This window comes from Neoarius graeffei, chromosome 12 (genome assembly GCF_027579695.1).
Source record: "Neoarius graeffei isolate fNeoGra1 chromosome 12, fNeoGra1.pri, whole genome shotgun sequence".
NCBI classification, from domain to species: Eukaryota; Metazoa; Chordata; class Actinopteri; order Siluriformes; family Ariidae; genus Neoarius; species Neoarius graeffei.
The window spans coordinates 18,572,666-18,586,405 of NC_083580.1; the positions used below are offsets into that span (position 1 = coordinate 18,572,666).

The 13,740-nt window shown below is 41.7% G+C and overlaps 1 protein-coding gene across 2 annotated transcripts in view; it reads right to left on the reverse strand.

Moving 5' to 3' along the window:
• The window catches only part of nup188 (nucleoporin 188), a 93,960-nt gene that overhangs the window by 42,809 nt on the left and 37,411 nt on the right, over window positions 1-13,740 (reverse strand). The window contains exons 9-14 of one of the 2 annotated variants that reach the window (XM_060935610.1): window positions 12,246-12,360; window positions 5,871-6,068; window positions 5,558-5,647; window positions 3,874-3,939; window positions 3,651-3,770; window positions 3,360-3,486 (exon numbers count right to left, since the gene is read on the reverse strand). In XM_060935610.1, the coding sequence (XP_060791593.1) occupies window positions 3,360-3,486; window positions 3,651-3,770; window positions 3,874-3,939; window positions 5,558-5,647; window positions 5,871-6,068; window positions 12,246-12,360 (716 nt within the window). Of the gene's footprint in view, window positions 1-3,359; window positions 3,487-3,650; window positions 3,771-3,873; window positions 3,940-5,557; window positions 5,648-5,870; window positions 6,072-12,245; window positions 12,361-13,740 lie in introns of both variants that reach the window. The other variant, XM_060935609.1, reaches the window with a different exon arrangement.

Consider the following 13,740-nt stretch of genomic DNA (forward strand, 5'->3'; position numbering starts at 1 on the left):
TAGCCTTCACCTTTGTGGTGTAAAGAAATTATTTTCTTTGGGGAATTCTGAAGAGACAAGTTGAGCATCACTCCATCCAGTCACTAAAAGAGGTCACTGTTGAAGAATGGAAAAAGATTGATGTTGCAAAATGCACCAACTTGTTCATTCCATGCCGAGAAGACTTGGTGCTGTCATTAAATATCATGGAGGCCATACAAAGTACTAGATGTAGTAGTTTTTGTTGTGGGGTGTACTCATTTTTGCACCACCCTAATTTGAGTAGAACTGAAAAATGTGTAATCTAAGTTATATTATTAACCTTACTTTCACGTTATAAGTTAAACAGATGCTATATTAAACTTTTGTCTTGTCAACATTTGGAAATTGTTTGTGTTCATTGAGATATTATTTAAAATTTTACTTTTCAAAGGGGGTGGACTCATTTACGCTGAGCACTGTATTATATGTATGTATGTATGTATGTATGTATGTATGTATGTATGTATGTATGTATGTATGTATGTATGTGTGTGAACGTGTAGACAGAGACATTAAATGTCCTCATTACATTCATCATCAGATGAGTCTGAATGGTCCATGAAAAATGGGCTTCGTGACCTGAGGCTTCCAGCATGCTGCAAGTTGATAGCTGGGGCGGATCAACTTCTTTCCAATTGCGTGAACGTTTCTAAACAGCAGCTCCATCCTCTCCAGCTCAGCCGACTTCATGACAGCCGGGGACTGAAAGCAATGCTGTCCTGTAGTGAACCAGCCGTCTTCGCCGGTTTTGATGTTATAGTACCGATGCGTGCATTTGACTTTTCGTGGTCCTTTATAGTTTCGAGTTTAAAATTACTGGTGCCCGTCTTTGCCAGACTTTCTACAGTCTTCACAGTACATGGTATTTTCGGTTTTGCTATGAACTAGCCAATCTCGCCCGTACTTCCATTTGTCATTGAACTGTCTTATCTTCCTATTAGCGTCTTGTTCATCTCCATGGCTGTAGCCAGCTATGAGGCCACCGCGGTCCGGACCTCGGTCATTTTTAAGAGCTGAAAATACATTAGTATGCTAAATATTCAACTGGATAAAAAAATAAAGAATAACATTAAAATGTATCCGTAAAAAGTGCATTGTTAATGATGGTAAACGTTGATTCTGTCTTCTGTGTCTGTTTCATGCACGTGGCTCTGAGACCAAGAACACAAAACCGAATGAGCGCGCGACTCGGCGGAGGAATGCAGTGCAGCAGACACGGGGTTTCCATGGTAACCATCAGCGCACTTTCATCAAGCTGTTAAATTTACATTTTCGAAGCAGCGCAGTTGTAGCCTGCCTTGTTCGTGACTTTAAAAATAAATCATTCGATAAGCCAAAGCAATAGAGGGGAAGTTTCAATTTCTGTTTGCCTTGGATAACTTTGCCTAAAACATGGTGTAGACTGATTTTTTTCCCCACAATTTTTTGTGTGTGTGTGTGTGTGTAGGTATAACGGATGCCAGATTAATGTATCTTAGTTCCATAGGCTACGTGGTTAGGGTATCTTTTGTCCTCATTGCTTGGGCCAGATCAAACCATTAAACAAGCTTAAACTATTCTCACTCTTGCCACATACATGATTTTTTTTTTCAAAACTGACGATATTCAGTTCAAACACCATTAAAAGTAATTTCAGGAATATTAGATCTCTTGTGTGGCGTGTAATCCACGCCTCTCGTTTAAACATGGCGAAAATTTTCCGGCACGCACTTTGCGTATCACGGACCTCGGTGATTTTAAAATGCTGCTCCGGCCCTGCTCATCTCTGCCCCTTTTTCCCTGAGCAGCAGGGTTTGAAACTCCAGCTATATGCTACCACATTGTGCGCTTGTCATTTGTCAACAACTTTGTTGCTTCGTTCCTTAACCGCAGGTTACCGTATCACTGATTTTATCTGAGACGTTAACGAACGTTCCAAACAATTCTAACATGATGTCAGAATGTTTATGCAGGTGCTCATGGGAGTTGTAGGCACGTAATATTACATTGCAATGCGTTTATTATATCAGATGCCTTCAGAGAAAACTACAATTAAAATATATTGTCATACCACAGAATAAACCACCCGCCAAAGTGGCTAGTGAGACTAAAGTCATTACCCGCCAAAGCCGAATTTTACCCACATTTGGCGGGTGGGCGGGTGCTAATGTAAAGCCCTGACACACACACACACACACACACACACACAATTATGCTTTATGAGAAAAGAATGAACCACGATTTGTACAGATCTGTTTAACAATACTAACACCACACTGCCTGTCTTTAATGATGCCTTTGAAAATTGACAAAGCAATGTATCGTAACCCTACGAAAATTATATTCAATTGGAGTAATGGAAGAAACAAATAAGAAAATATATATAATCTGAATGACCCCCCTTCTAGCCAAGAGGAAATCATCATTACGCTGCGAGGGTGAGGTGTGCTATCTCTGATTCCCTTGTTATGATTATTATTATTATTATTAGTAATCATCTAGAAAAGGTCACAAAATTACAAATTGCCTCTTTAAAACTGAATTGTTATAAGGGGTGTTCACACGGCAACTTTTACTCTGGTGTAGCACCGGGGCTGCCCCAGTAGAGCGTTCATACGGTACAAAGTTATACTGGTGTAGCCCCTGAAAGCTGCTAACACCGGTGCAAATCTAACCCTGCTCGGGAGGTGGTTTAAGAAATTTACTCCGGAGTAAATGCTAGTTTGCGGGGCAGCACCGATATAAAATGGGACGTCTGAACGCTACAGGGGTAGACTCGCTACGCGTGAGGAGAGTTGATTACATACGGGCATTGCATAATTTGCATCCTGGTATTTTGCGCTTCCAAAATGGCGAATATCAACAACAACAGAACTGCATGTCTTCCAGTGTTGCCAGATTGAGCGGTTTTAGGTGCATTTTGGCGGATTTGAACATATTCTGGGCTGGAAAACGTCAGCAGTATCCGGCAACACTGGTGTCTTCATCCACGTTGTTTTCCCGGCGCTTGGTGATGCCATGACAACCGGGAAAAGGAAGTACATTTTCACGCATGCGCATATTTCATTTCCGCATTATTACTATCGTATAGCACGGTCGCAAAAACTGCCGTGTGAACGCAAGTGGGGCTGCACTGGTGCTAACACGCTTCTCTCTAGTAAGCAGGTTTGTGACGTGTGAACGCTCCACAAAATTTACACCGGTGTAAGAGATATCGCAACAAAATACATCGGTGCAGCATCGATGCAAATATGTGCCGTGTGAACACCGCTATAGATTAAAAGAAGCATTGTCAGAATCTGAAACAAAGGAACACAAACTGAACGGAAGCTTTCATGCACTCCAGCACACTCACTAACCCAGAGGATAGAGAAGTTTAGGTGTCTGTCTCCTCCACAGCGTCTCATCCTCTCTGGACAGCACGTCACCAGGTTTGTGTTTGTACACCTCCGTGTAGAAGGACATCTTATCCAGAAACATGTACACCTGAGTAAGAAAGTGTAACATTAGTCTTTTGTGTGTAAGGAATATCTAGTAATAATATTAAGTAATATCTGAAAAATTACAGAGTGTGTCTATATTAACATAGTTCAGCATGTAATTGACGACTGTGTGCGCGCGTGTGTGTGTGTGTGTGTGTGTGTGTGTACCCTCTTAGCAGTAGACTTATCAGACAGCAGTGCTGTGAGTATCTGCAATAATGGTCCGGTCTTGTAAGGAAAAACACCCACTGCTGAGTCCAATATCATCTCCAAACCCACATTGGGTTTCTACAGACCACACATACACACAAGGAGGAAACTCAAAAGGTCAAACCGAGCTCGAATGACATTTTAGCTTCGTGTTTATTCATCGTCTTTCTGTGATACTCACCGACTCCCAGAAGAGCTCGGCTAGACTCGGGGCAGCGAGAACCTCACAGGCAACATTGATCAGGTGCTGGAAAGATCAAAAATAAGTGGACAGGAGGGACAAGACGGCTTTATCGAGAACATTCAGGCTGTTCAAACTGTGGCTCGGCACTGTTTTTTGTAAAGCAAATAGCTTTAAAACATGGATGCAAACGGCGCACCTTTTGGCGGATGCCGCCTTTTTCACGGCTGTCTGGGGGACTTGTGTGAATCGCGCAGATCCGATGAGTTTTTTTTTTTTAGGGGGGGGGGCCGTTGGAGTGTCTGATTATAATTTCATCAAAGTAAATTCTGTATTAAAATTAGCCTGGAAAGCCAGACTAAATGTGAATTATTTAGTCTGGCCTCGATCCATAGACATTTCCGACGGGTGTGGGAGGAACAAACCGCTGTCTTTCAAACAGTCTCTGTGCGTATAGGCCAACGCTCTGACCAATCAGCGCAACAGTGACTGTGACGTAGTCAGAGCGACAGAAAGCAGTGGGGGAGACCTTGAAATTAAATAATTTTTCAAAATGCGTATTAATTAATAAACAGGTTCTAGATATTAAGAAGTTTGGAGATAATGACCACAAGTTTGGAGTCTGTACCACATACACATTTTTTTCCAAGGGTTTGCTTAAACTGTTTTTGAGAGTTTTTATTTAGTGGTGTTTGGTGAAATAATTTCCCTTAAATTTAAAATAACGGGAAAATAAGAAACAATCAAAAAGTAATGTTTCAAAGCTGTTTATTAATTCTTTGTACTGCACAAACTAGCCCCATCCTTTTGGCTACGAGCGGAGCCAGCTGGTAGATCAGACTTTTGCCATAGCCGGTCGGCAAAACAGCGAAAACGTCCTTCTTGAAAAGGAATGAGCGGAGAGCCTCTTCCTGCTCATGTTTCAACGAAAACTCCAAGTCTAATTCTTCTAAAACTGATTCCAAAGCGGAGTCAAACGCGCGCTGTTCACTAGCCGTAGCCATCTTTCCTGCTGTGCTTTCTCCAGCGTCGCGCAGCCTTGTCGTCGCTCCTGCAAAAGCCCGCCCAAAGAATCCAAACAAAAACCTTGCGTTGTGATTGGCGGGCACGATTTGATGCCCGGGGTGTTTTTGTTTATATGGTGCGAGGCTAGACCCATTCGCTAGGCAAAAAATATTTTTGGCCGCTAGGCAGTTGGGTCTAGTTTACTAGGCTATATTAAAATTACTAAATAAGTAAATGCCGTTACAGTCCATGAAACATAGGAAGTATAAGTATGAGAAGAAAACAGTAAATCAGAAAGCTGCGCACGTAAAGCCAATTGGCTGCGCGCCATTATCTGCTGCTGGCTGCACTTCACTGCACGCACAAGGATTTCCATCAGTCCAACGTAAGTTACGCAAGTTACGTAATTGGCTTTACGTGCGCAGCTTTCTGATTTGTTTTCTTCTCATACTTATACTTCCTATGTTTCATGGACTGTAACGGCATTTGCTTATTTAGTCATTTTAATACAGAATTTACTTTGATGAAATTATAATCAGACACTCCAACGCCCCGCCCCCCCCCAAAAAAAAAACTCATCGGATCTGCGTGATTCACACAAGTCCCCCAGACAGCCATGAAAAAGGCGGCATCCGCCAAAAGGCGCGCCGTTTGCATCCATGCTGAAGGTAATCTGTACCTGTTGACTGCCCAGTGTGTCCTCTTCAAATGAAGTGACCACAAATGAGAGGAGACCGTAGATGCACATACGTGCAGTACTGGCTGTGCACTAGAGAACAAGAGAGAAGGGGGAAAAAAAAAAGGGGGGGGAATGATGAGGGGAAAAAAAAAAGAAAAACAAAGAAAGAAGAATATATAAGCCAGCCATTTGTGTTTTTTAACATTAAAAACATCAGCATTATGCATAGGTTGAAGAGAGTAACTGATCGTGATGAAGCCGTTTCATAGCTTCTGGCTGATCTACATAAAACGTAAGGGCGTGCGAGTCCTACGTTATTTCCTGTGCTGCCGAGGGCCTGCAACATGTCAGTGAGATACTGAAACACCCCGAGTTGCAAGGTGGTGTGGCCCAGTCGTTTGATGATTGGTCCGGCTTCAACTGGCTGCAGAGTGTGTCTCAGAAGGACCCAGGCCAGCAGAACCGGGCCGTGGTGAGAGATATCGCCAAACGTCACAAACATCTGATCCATCTGCTGTAGAAAAAGAGGTTGAAGGTCTGAATGGTTTTTCAAACATCTGCTAAAATCACATGACAGAGGAACCTGAAAGGGACCAAATGCATCAGCAAACAGCCCCCGTGAGATAATCAATCAACTACAGGCACTAAATGGGGTACCGCATCAGAGACCAGAAGAAGAGAAACGTAAAACGCTGACTCTAGAAACTGTGATTTTCTAGTATTTTTTTTTTAACAAGAGTCACTGAGGTAAACAGACATAGGTTTATCTCTATAGGGATCCTTTCCATGCTGTCAGACACTTATAACATTATGAATCTGTCAGTGACAAAAACAAGCGATTTATTTTGACATAGGTGAGTGCCCCACAGGATTATACTTTATAGTTATTTTGCGGTTGCCAGTTATAGCACTCTAACCCAATAGTGGGCCGATTTCAACCGTTTTTGTCCCTAGTACAGGGGTTTTCAAAGTGTGGGAGAGTCAGCCCCCCCCCCCCCCCCCCCAGAGAGCAAATAAACAACAGCGATCCCCCTTACAATTTTTGTTGTTGCTATACTTAATGTTCCATTCGTATTTAAAAAAAAATGGTTGTTGTACACATTATTTTTTTCTTTTACACATTTTAAACATCTGTGCTTTTTGAAAACATCTTTTTTTACACATTTAAAACATGAGCTTTTTTAAAACATCTTTTTTTTTTACACATTTTAAACATCTGTGCTTTTTAAAACCTCTTTTACACATTTTAAACATCTGTGCTTTTTTAAAACCTCTTTTTTGCACATTTTAAACATCTGTGCTTTTTTAAAACCTCTTTTTTACACATTTTAAAAATCTGTGCTTTTTAAAACATCTTTTTTTACACATTTTAAACATCTGTGCTTTTTAAAATATTTTTTACACATTTTAAACATCTGCTTTTTAAAACATTTTTTTATACATTTTAAACATCTGTGCTTTTTTAAAACATCTTTTTTTTTTACACATTTTAAACATCTGTGCTTTTTTAAAACATCTTTTTTGCACATTTTAAACATCTGTGCTTTTTTAAAACCTCTTTTTTACACATTTTAAACATCTGTCTGTGCTTTTTTAAAACATTTTTTTTTTTACACATTTTAAACATCTGTGCTTTTTTTTAAAAAACATCTTGTTTTACACATTTTAAACATCTCATAGCATCGTTAGCTAGCACCTCTTGGCAGACAACACACTGGCAGTGGAGCATCTTCAGATCCAGTCCATGAAAATCCAAACTTTAAATAATCGTGGTCATACTTCCTTCTTTTTTTGCTTGGCCCAGACTCTGTCTCCTCACTCACTGTAGCTTTAGGTACTAAAAATCGATCCATTTTGTCTCTGGCAAAGGCTAGCTGAAGTTCGCTAAATGTCCGCAATAGTAACTTATTCTGGTTTATTTTTCTTCACATTGCGCCCCCCCAAAGAACTCTGGTGCCTCCTAGGGGAGGCACGCCCCACACTTTGAAAAGCCCTGCACTAGTAAATACCTGGACCTAAAGAGATGGGAAAATAAGGGCCAGGTTTAAAAATAAATAAAAAATCCCAGAGTTTTACTTTAATGTGCCTGTGCACCATAACACTGAGTTTTTTGGAACAAGACGGTCGTTGAACTTAAGTGTTCATGGAATCCGGTCTCGTTTACTCATGGTCCATGGTTGGTCATTTGCCAGGTCAATCAAATTGCCTCTGCGCAAAAAAACAAAACAAAACAAAACAAAAAAACCACACAGTTTTGGGCTATTTCTCTTGACAAAATGCACCAGACTTTCTAGTAAAGTTTGAGTTTGGTTTGAGTTTACCTTTTTACATAGATAGTCCTCAATACTGCCGTAAAGAAGATTCCTTAATATTCCGGCTTTGCTCGTTTACACCGAACCAAATATAGCCAGCATAAAGCCGTGTCAGTGTGTGTTTTTACCCAGTATACCGGCGTTCCACGAGTTGGCCTTGTGGTTAGCATGTCCGCCTCTCGATCGGGAGATTGCGAGTTCTATTCACGGTCGGGTCATACCAAAGACCATAGTAAAAATGGTACCTACTGCCGTCTGGCAAGGCACGCTGCAATACAGATGCGAGTGGGGAGTCAAACTCTTGCGGTTACCAGAGGACTAGCCCCCCACTGTAACCCTAGCTACGGTATGTAATAGGCGAGAGGCCGAGGGCTACGGAAACGGAGATCGGCGCCGCCCTATGTGCCACATGGCGTGGGAAGGACTTTGAAATGCCGGCGTTCCACGATCACAGGCGTGACATAACACACTAAATATATAATATCTGGGCACAATGATCAACAACGGGATGAAATTCGATGTAAATACTGAAGCCGTCTGTAGATAAGGACAGCGACGCGTGTACTTCCTTAGGAAGTTAAACTTGCTTAACGTGGATAGGGAAATGTCCCTGTTTTACAAATCTTTTATACAATCTGTTCTTACTTTTTCTTTTATCGCCTGGTATGGAAGCATCAGTGTTGAGCACAAAAAAAAAAAATCATCTGAGCCATATTGTAAAGGTGGCTGGCAAGTTGATAGGTACCCCACAGTCATCCTCGACGGCCATTTATGAGAAACGGGCCCTCCAAAAGGCGAGGTCTATATTAGACTGCAAACATCACCCCCTTCACTGTAAATCTGAAACTCTTCTTTCAGGCCGGAGACTAAGAGTCCCATTTTATAAATGGGACAGGACTAAAAATCCCTTTGTTCCTGGTGCAATATGCCTGCTTAATTTGCACAATGTTGATTTACAGTATATGAATCATTTTGAAAAACATCTGGTAGAAACCCAGACTGGTGTGATGGAATTACTTTTTGTACTGTATATTGTACACTGTTGTCGTCGTCGTCATTTTTCTTTCTTGTGACTGTTGCGTGTCTTTTTTTGTTATCCTGTGTACCTGACTGCAAGACAAGTTTCCCTTTGGGATAATAAAGTGAACTGAACTACGCATCAGAAACACGAATACCCCAAGCGTTGCTTTCAAAATAATAAACGGCGGGTGAACGGAGTATTGAGGCGCTTTTGCTAGCTGTGCATATTTATACCATTCTTCAAAGAAATACACTGAAAGAGAAAGTGAAGAGAATCAGGAAGCCATTCGAGGCTTAAAGGCATGTGGACCTTAGACGCCTCAGACAGAGACGTTTGAATTCGTGCTGGACTCGGAAAGAAGGTCAAAAACGCCACACCCCTGTTCCGTAAATGCCAGCCGTCCCTTTCACACACCTGTCGATTCTACCTGCTACTATCAATCGTTCAGGCTCAGCGGCGGAACAACACAGACCCCAGTTCCACATCCAGATGTTTTACATGAAACATTAGGTAGAAGAAAGGCGCAAGTATAAAGTGGGCTAAATTTTAATGTAACCTGTAGTTATGTCAGTTTTTAATGGTCTTGATTAACAGGAACATGGTGTGTTTAATGCGGTCTTCACTGACTGATTCCTTCAGGATCAGGACACTTCGTCCAATGACCATTTCATCCAATAATTGAGACATTTCATTCAAAGACTTTTTCATACGCACGACCAATTATTTTATACGTGCGACAAGATTGGGATATAAACAAACCTTAATTCATTTAAGGGAGTGCGTTAAGCACTATCAAAAAGACACAGGCAGACAATCCAAAACAGCAGGCAATCTCGTAAATGTGAAACTAGTAAAAGGTCGGGCGAGGGACAAACAGGCTAAGACAAAAACAGAAACTAAGAACAGGAAACAGAATCGGAAACCCAGGGAATCTACACGGGAGAATAAGGCTCGGTAATCCGCACCGACGTGGTGCAATACTTTGCACTGAACATGCATTTTCTCAGTTTTTATATAGGCACGCTGATGGGGGCGTCGTGGCTCAGGTGGATGGGGCGCCGTGCCATGGGTCCGGGGACCCGGGTTCGATTCCGACCCGGGGTCGTTTCCCGATCCCTCCCCGTCTCTCTCTCCCGCTCATTTCCTGTCTCTACACTGTCCTATCCGATAAAGGTGCAAAAAGCCCCCCCAAAAAATCTCTTTATATAGGCACGCTGATGCCTCTTGATCATGCGCAGGTGAGCCTCATTAAAAGCACGCGTGCGAGAGTCTGGAGTGTCTGAGCGGACTCTTGCACACACGCTGTTAATGAGGCTCACCTGCACATGATCAAGAGGCAGCAGCGTGCCTATACAAAGGCTGAGACAATAGACATTTTCTCATATCTGGACATCATATCTCACAAGGATATATGGCAAGTGCGAGTATAGATTTTCTATGTAATTTGGTCGAATAAAAACGATTTCTCCCCACAAGCCGTCCCAGCCGAACGCGCCCGAAGTTGACACTCGCTGATTCCCATCATTTCCGGTTTCGTTTGCATGTTGCAAAAATGTGTTTTCCTTCGCTCAAATTCCATTGAGAATTCCTCCTTTTTTTCAAACAAACAAATACCTGAAATATAAAATAATTGACAGTGCGTATGAAAAAGGCTTTGGATGAAATGTCTTAACCATTGGATGAAATTACCTGTATCCATTCTTTCATGCCTAATGGGGCACGATGACATAATGACTATATAGTACAACCCCGATTCCAAAAAAGTTGGGACAAAGTACAAATTGTAAATAAAAACTGAATGCAATAATTTACAAATCTCAAAAACTGATATTGTATTCACAATAGAACATAGACAACATATCAAATGTCGAAAGTGAGACATTTTGAAATTTCATGCCAAATATTGGCTCATTTGAAATTTCATGACAGCAACACATCTCAAAAAAAGTTGGGACAGGGGCAATAAGAGGCTGGAAAAGTTAAAGGTACAAAAAAGGAACAGCTGGAGGACCAAATTGCAACTCATTAGGTCAATTGGCAATAGGTCATTAACATGACTGGGTATAAAAAGAGCATCTTGGAGTGGCAGCGGCTCTCAGAAGTAAAGATGGGAAGAGGATCACCAATCCCCCAAATTCTGCGCCGACAAATAGTGGAGCAATATCAGAAAGGAGTTCGACAGTGTAAAATTGCAGAGTTTGAACATATCATCATCTACAGTGCATAATATCATCAAAAGATTCAGAGAATCTGGAAGAATCTCTGTGCGTAAGGGTCAAGGCCGGAAAACCCTACTGGGTGCCCGTGATCTTCGGGCCCTTAGACGGCACTGCATCACATACAGGCATGCTTCTGTATTGGAAATCACAAAATGGGCTCAGGAATATTTCCAGAGAACATTATCTGTGAACACAATTCACCGTGCCATCCGCCGTTGCCAGCTAAAACTCTATAGTTCAAAGAAGCAGCCGTATCTAAACACGATCCAGAAGCGCAGACGTCTTCTCTGGGCCAAGGCTCATTTAAAATGGACTGTGGCAAAGTGGAAAACTGTTCTGTGGTCAGACGAATCAAAATTTGAAGTTCTTTATGGAAATCAGGGACGCCGTGTCATTCGGACTAAAGAGGAGAAGGACGACCCAAGTTGTTATCAGCGCTCAGTTCAGAAGCCTGCATCTCTGATGGTATGGGGTTGCATTAGTGCGTGTGGCATGGGCAGCTTACACATCTGGAAAGACACCAATGCTGAAAGGTATATCCAGGTTCTAGAGCAACATATGCTCCCATCCAGACGACGTCTTTTTCAGGGAAGACCTTGCATTTTCCGACATGACAATGCCAAACCACATACTGCATCAATTACAGCATCATGGCTGCGTAGAAGAAGGGTCCGGGTACTGAACTGGCCAGCCTGCAGTCCAGATCTTTCACCCATAGAAAACATTTGGCGCATCATAAAACGGAAGATGGTGACATCACCACCATATCAAGAATTAAAAGTTTTAAGAACAGTACATTTTTAATCTGTTTATCATCAGCCTTAGATAATGTAAACTGAGTTCGTATAGAAATTATAACGTATTAGAATGAGCACATTAATAGAAACCTGTGAACTGATTACTGCTGGCACTACAGTCACAACCGAATCCACGCTTTCTGATCAATCACATCTGCGACTTGTGCTATAACGCAATAAGAATGCTCTTTAATAATTTTTCAAACACTACTGTTCCAAATGTGTCACCTTACTATCAAGTTAAACCGATGTCATGTTTATGACTGCTAATATAGAACAATTTTAAGAAATCCAGGTATAATTACAGTGATTAGCTGTGGTGTGATTGTTCAGTGTTACCTTGTTGATGTCGTGTGTGCTGCAGAGTTGGTGTTGTTCCGGTCGGTCTTCCAGAGCACATTTATGCAGGAAGTCGATGTCCATCCCCTCAACAAGGATCAGACAGCTAAAATATCTATATAAGCAGAGGAGAATCAAGTAATGAGTACACGACCTGAAACCTTTTCGTGACAATTTTTATACTTGTCTAACGTTTTCAGGTAACCTGGTTATAAAGCAGTGATGAAGATTCAAAAATGTTAAACTTTTTAAAAATTATTCCAAACACTCTGAATAATGGGTATTTTTACCACAGCTATTAAACTGAATTTCTATGGTCTTTTAAATAGTGCAGTAACTTGTTAGTTTGCCATACCGGCTATGCATGCATGCGTCTTCTAATATAGTTCCTAATATAGACATTTAGGCACTGCCTGAAAGCAGCACTCCTGATGAGTGTATGAGAAAAATATTTGCAAGGGCAAAAAAAAAACAACCTGAATAGAATAATAATAAAGTATATCTCATCTCATTATCTCTAGCCGCTTTATCCTGTTCTACAGGGTCGCAGGCAAGCTGGAGCCTATCCCAGAAAGGCGGGGTACACCCTGGACAAGTCGCCAGGTCATCACAGGGCTGACACATAGACACAGACAACCATTCACACTCACATTCACACCTACGCTCAATTTAGAGTCACCAGTTAACCTAACCTGCATGTCTTTGGACTGTGGGGGAAACCGGAGCACCCGGAGGAAACCCACGCGGAGAACATGCAAACTCCACACAGAAAGGCCCTCGCCGGCCACGGGGCTCGAACCCGGACCTTCTTGCTGTGAGGCGACAGCGCTAACCACTACACCACCATGCTGCCCATAATAAAGTATATGAACCATCAAATGGTATAATATAGTTTATTTTTTTCGCGGTCCGGTTTCCATCAAATCCTGCGCTCTGATTGGCTGGCAAGCGGGTCAGTATCCTACAATACGGACCCCAGTTACGGACCCCGGTTATGGACCTCTGGCGACTCGCTCATTCACAACAACAAACATAGTAGCATTTTTTGGTCAACATTTATCTTTTTTTAAATAAGATTTATTTGTAAGATTATCAAAAATCTTATAAATTTTTGCCAACATTTCTCAGGAGAATAGCATTAATTTTGCAGCATGGATAGCGATGATGACAGTCTTCACAGCGAAAGCGAGTTTTACTCCCCTGAGGAAGAAGAAAAAAAAAGAAAACATTTCAGGAGAAAGCTAAAAACCTCTAACTTGCTAACACCGAGCAAAAACATGGCTGAATCCTGAATGACTCAATTTTGTATAAATAGGGGACTAAATAGGCGGCAAAATGTAGTTTTTTTCCTGCCATGGAAGTGCACTTGTATACTCAGGAGGAAGCCATTTGCATTACAGCCGTGAATGAGGATTCAAAATGGCGGCTCGGCTCGGTTTTCCCTTTCGGGCGCTCTCGTTTTCTGTTAGAATTTGGTAAAGAAAAAATAAATATA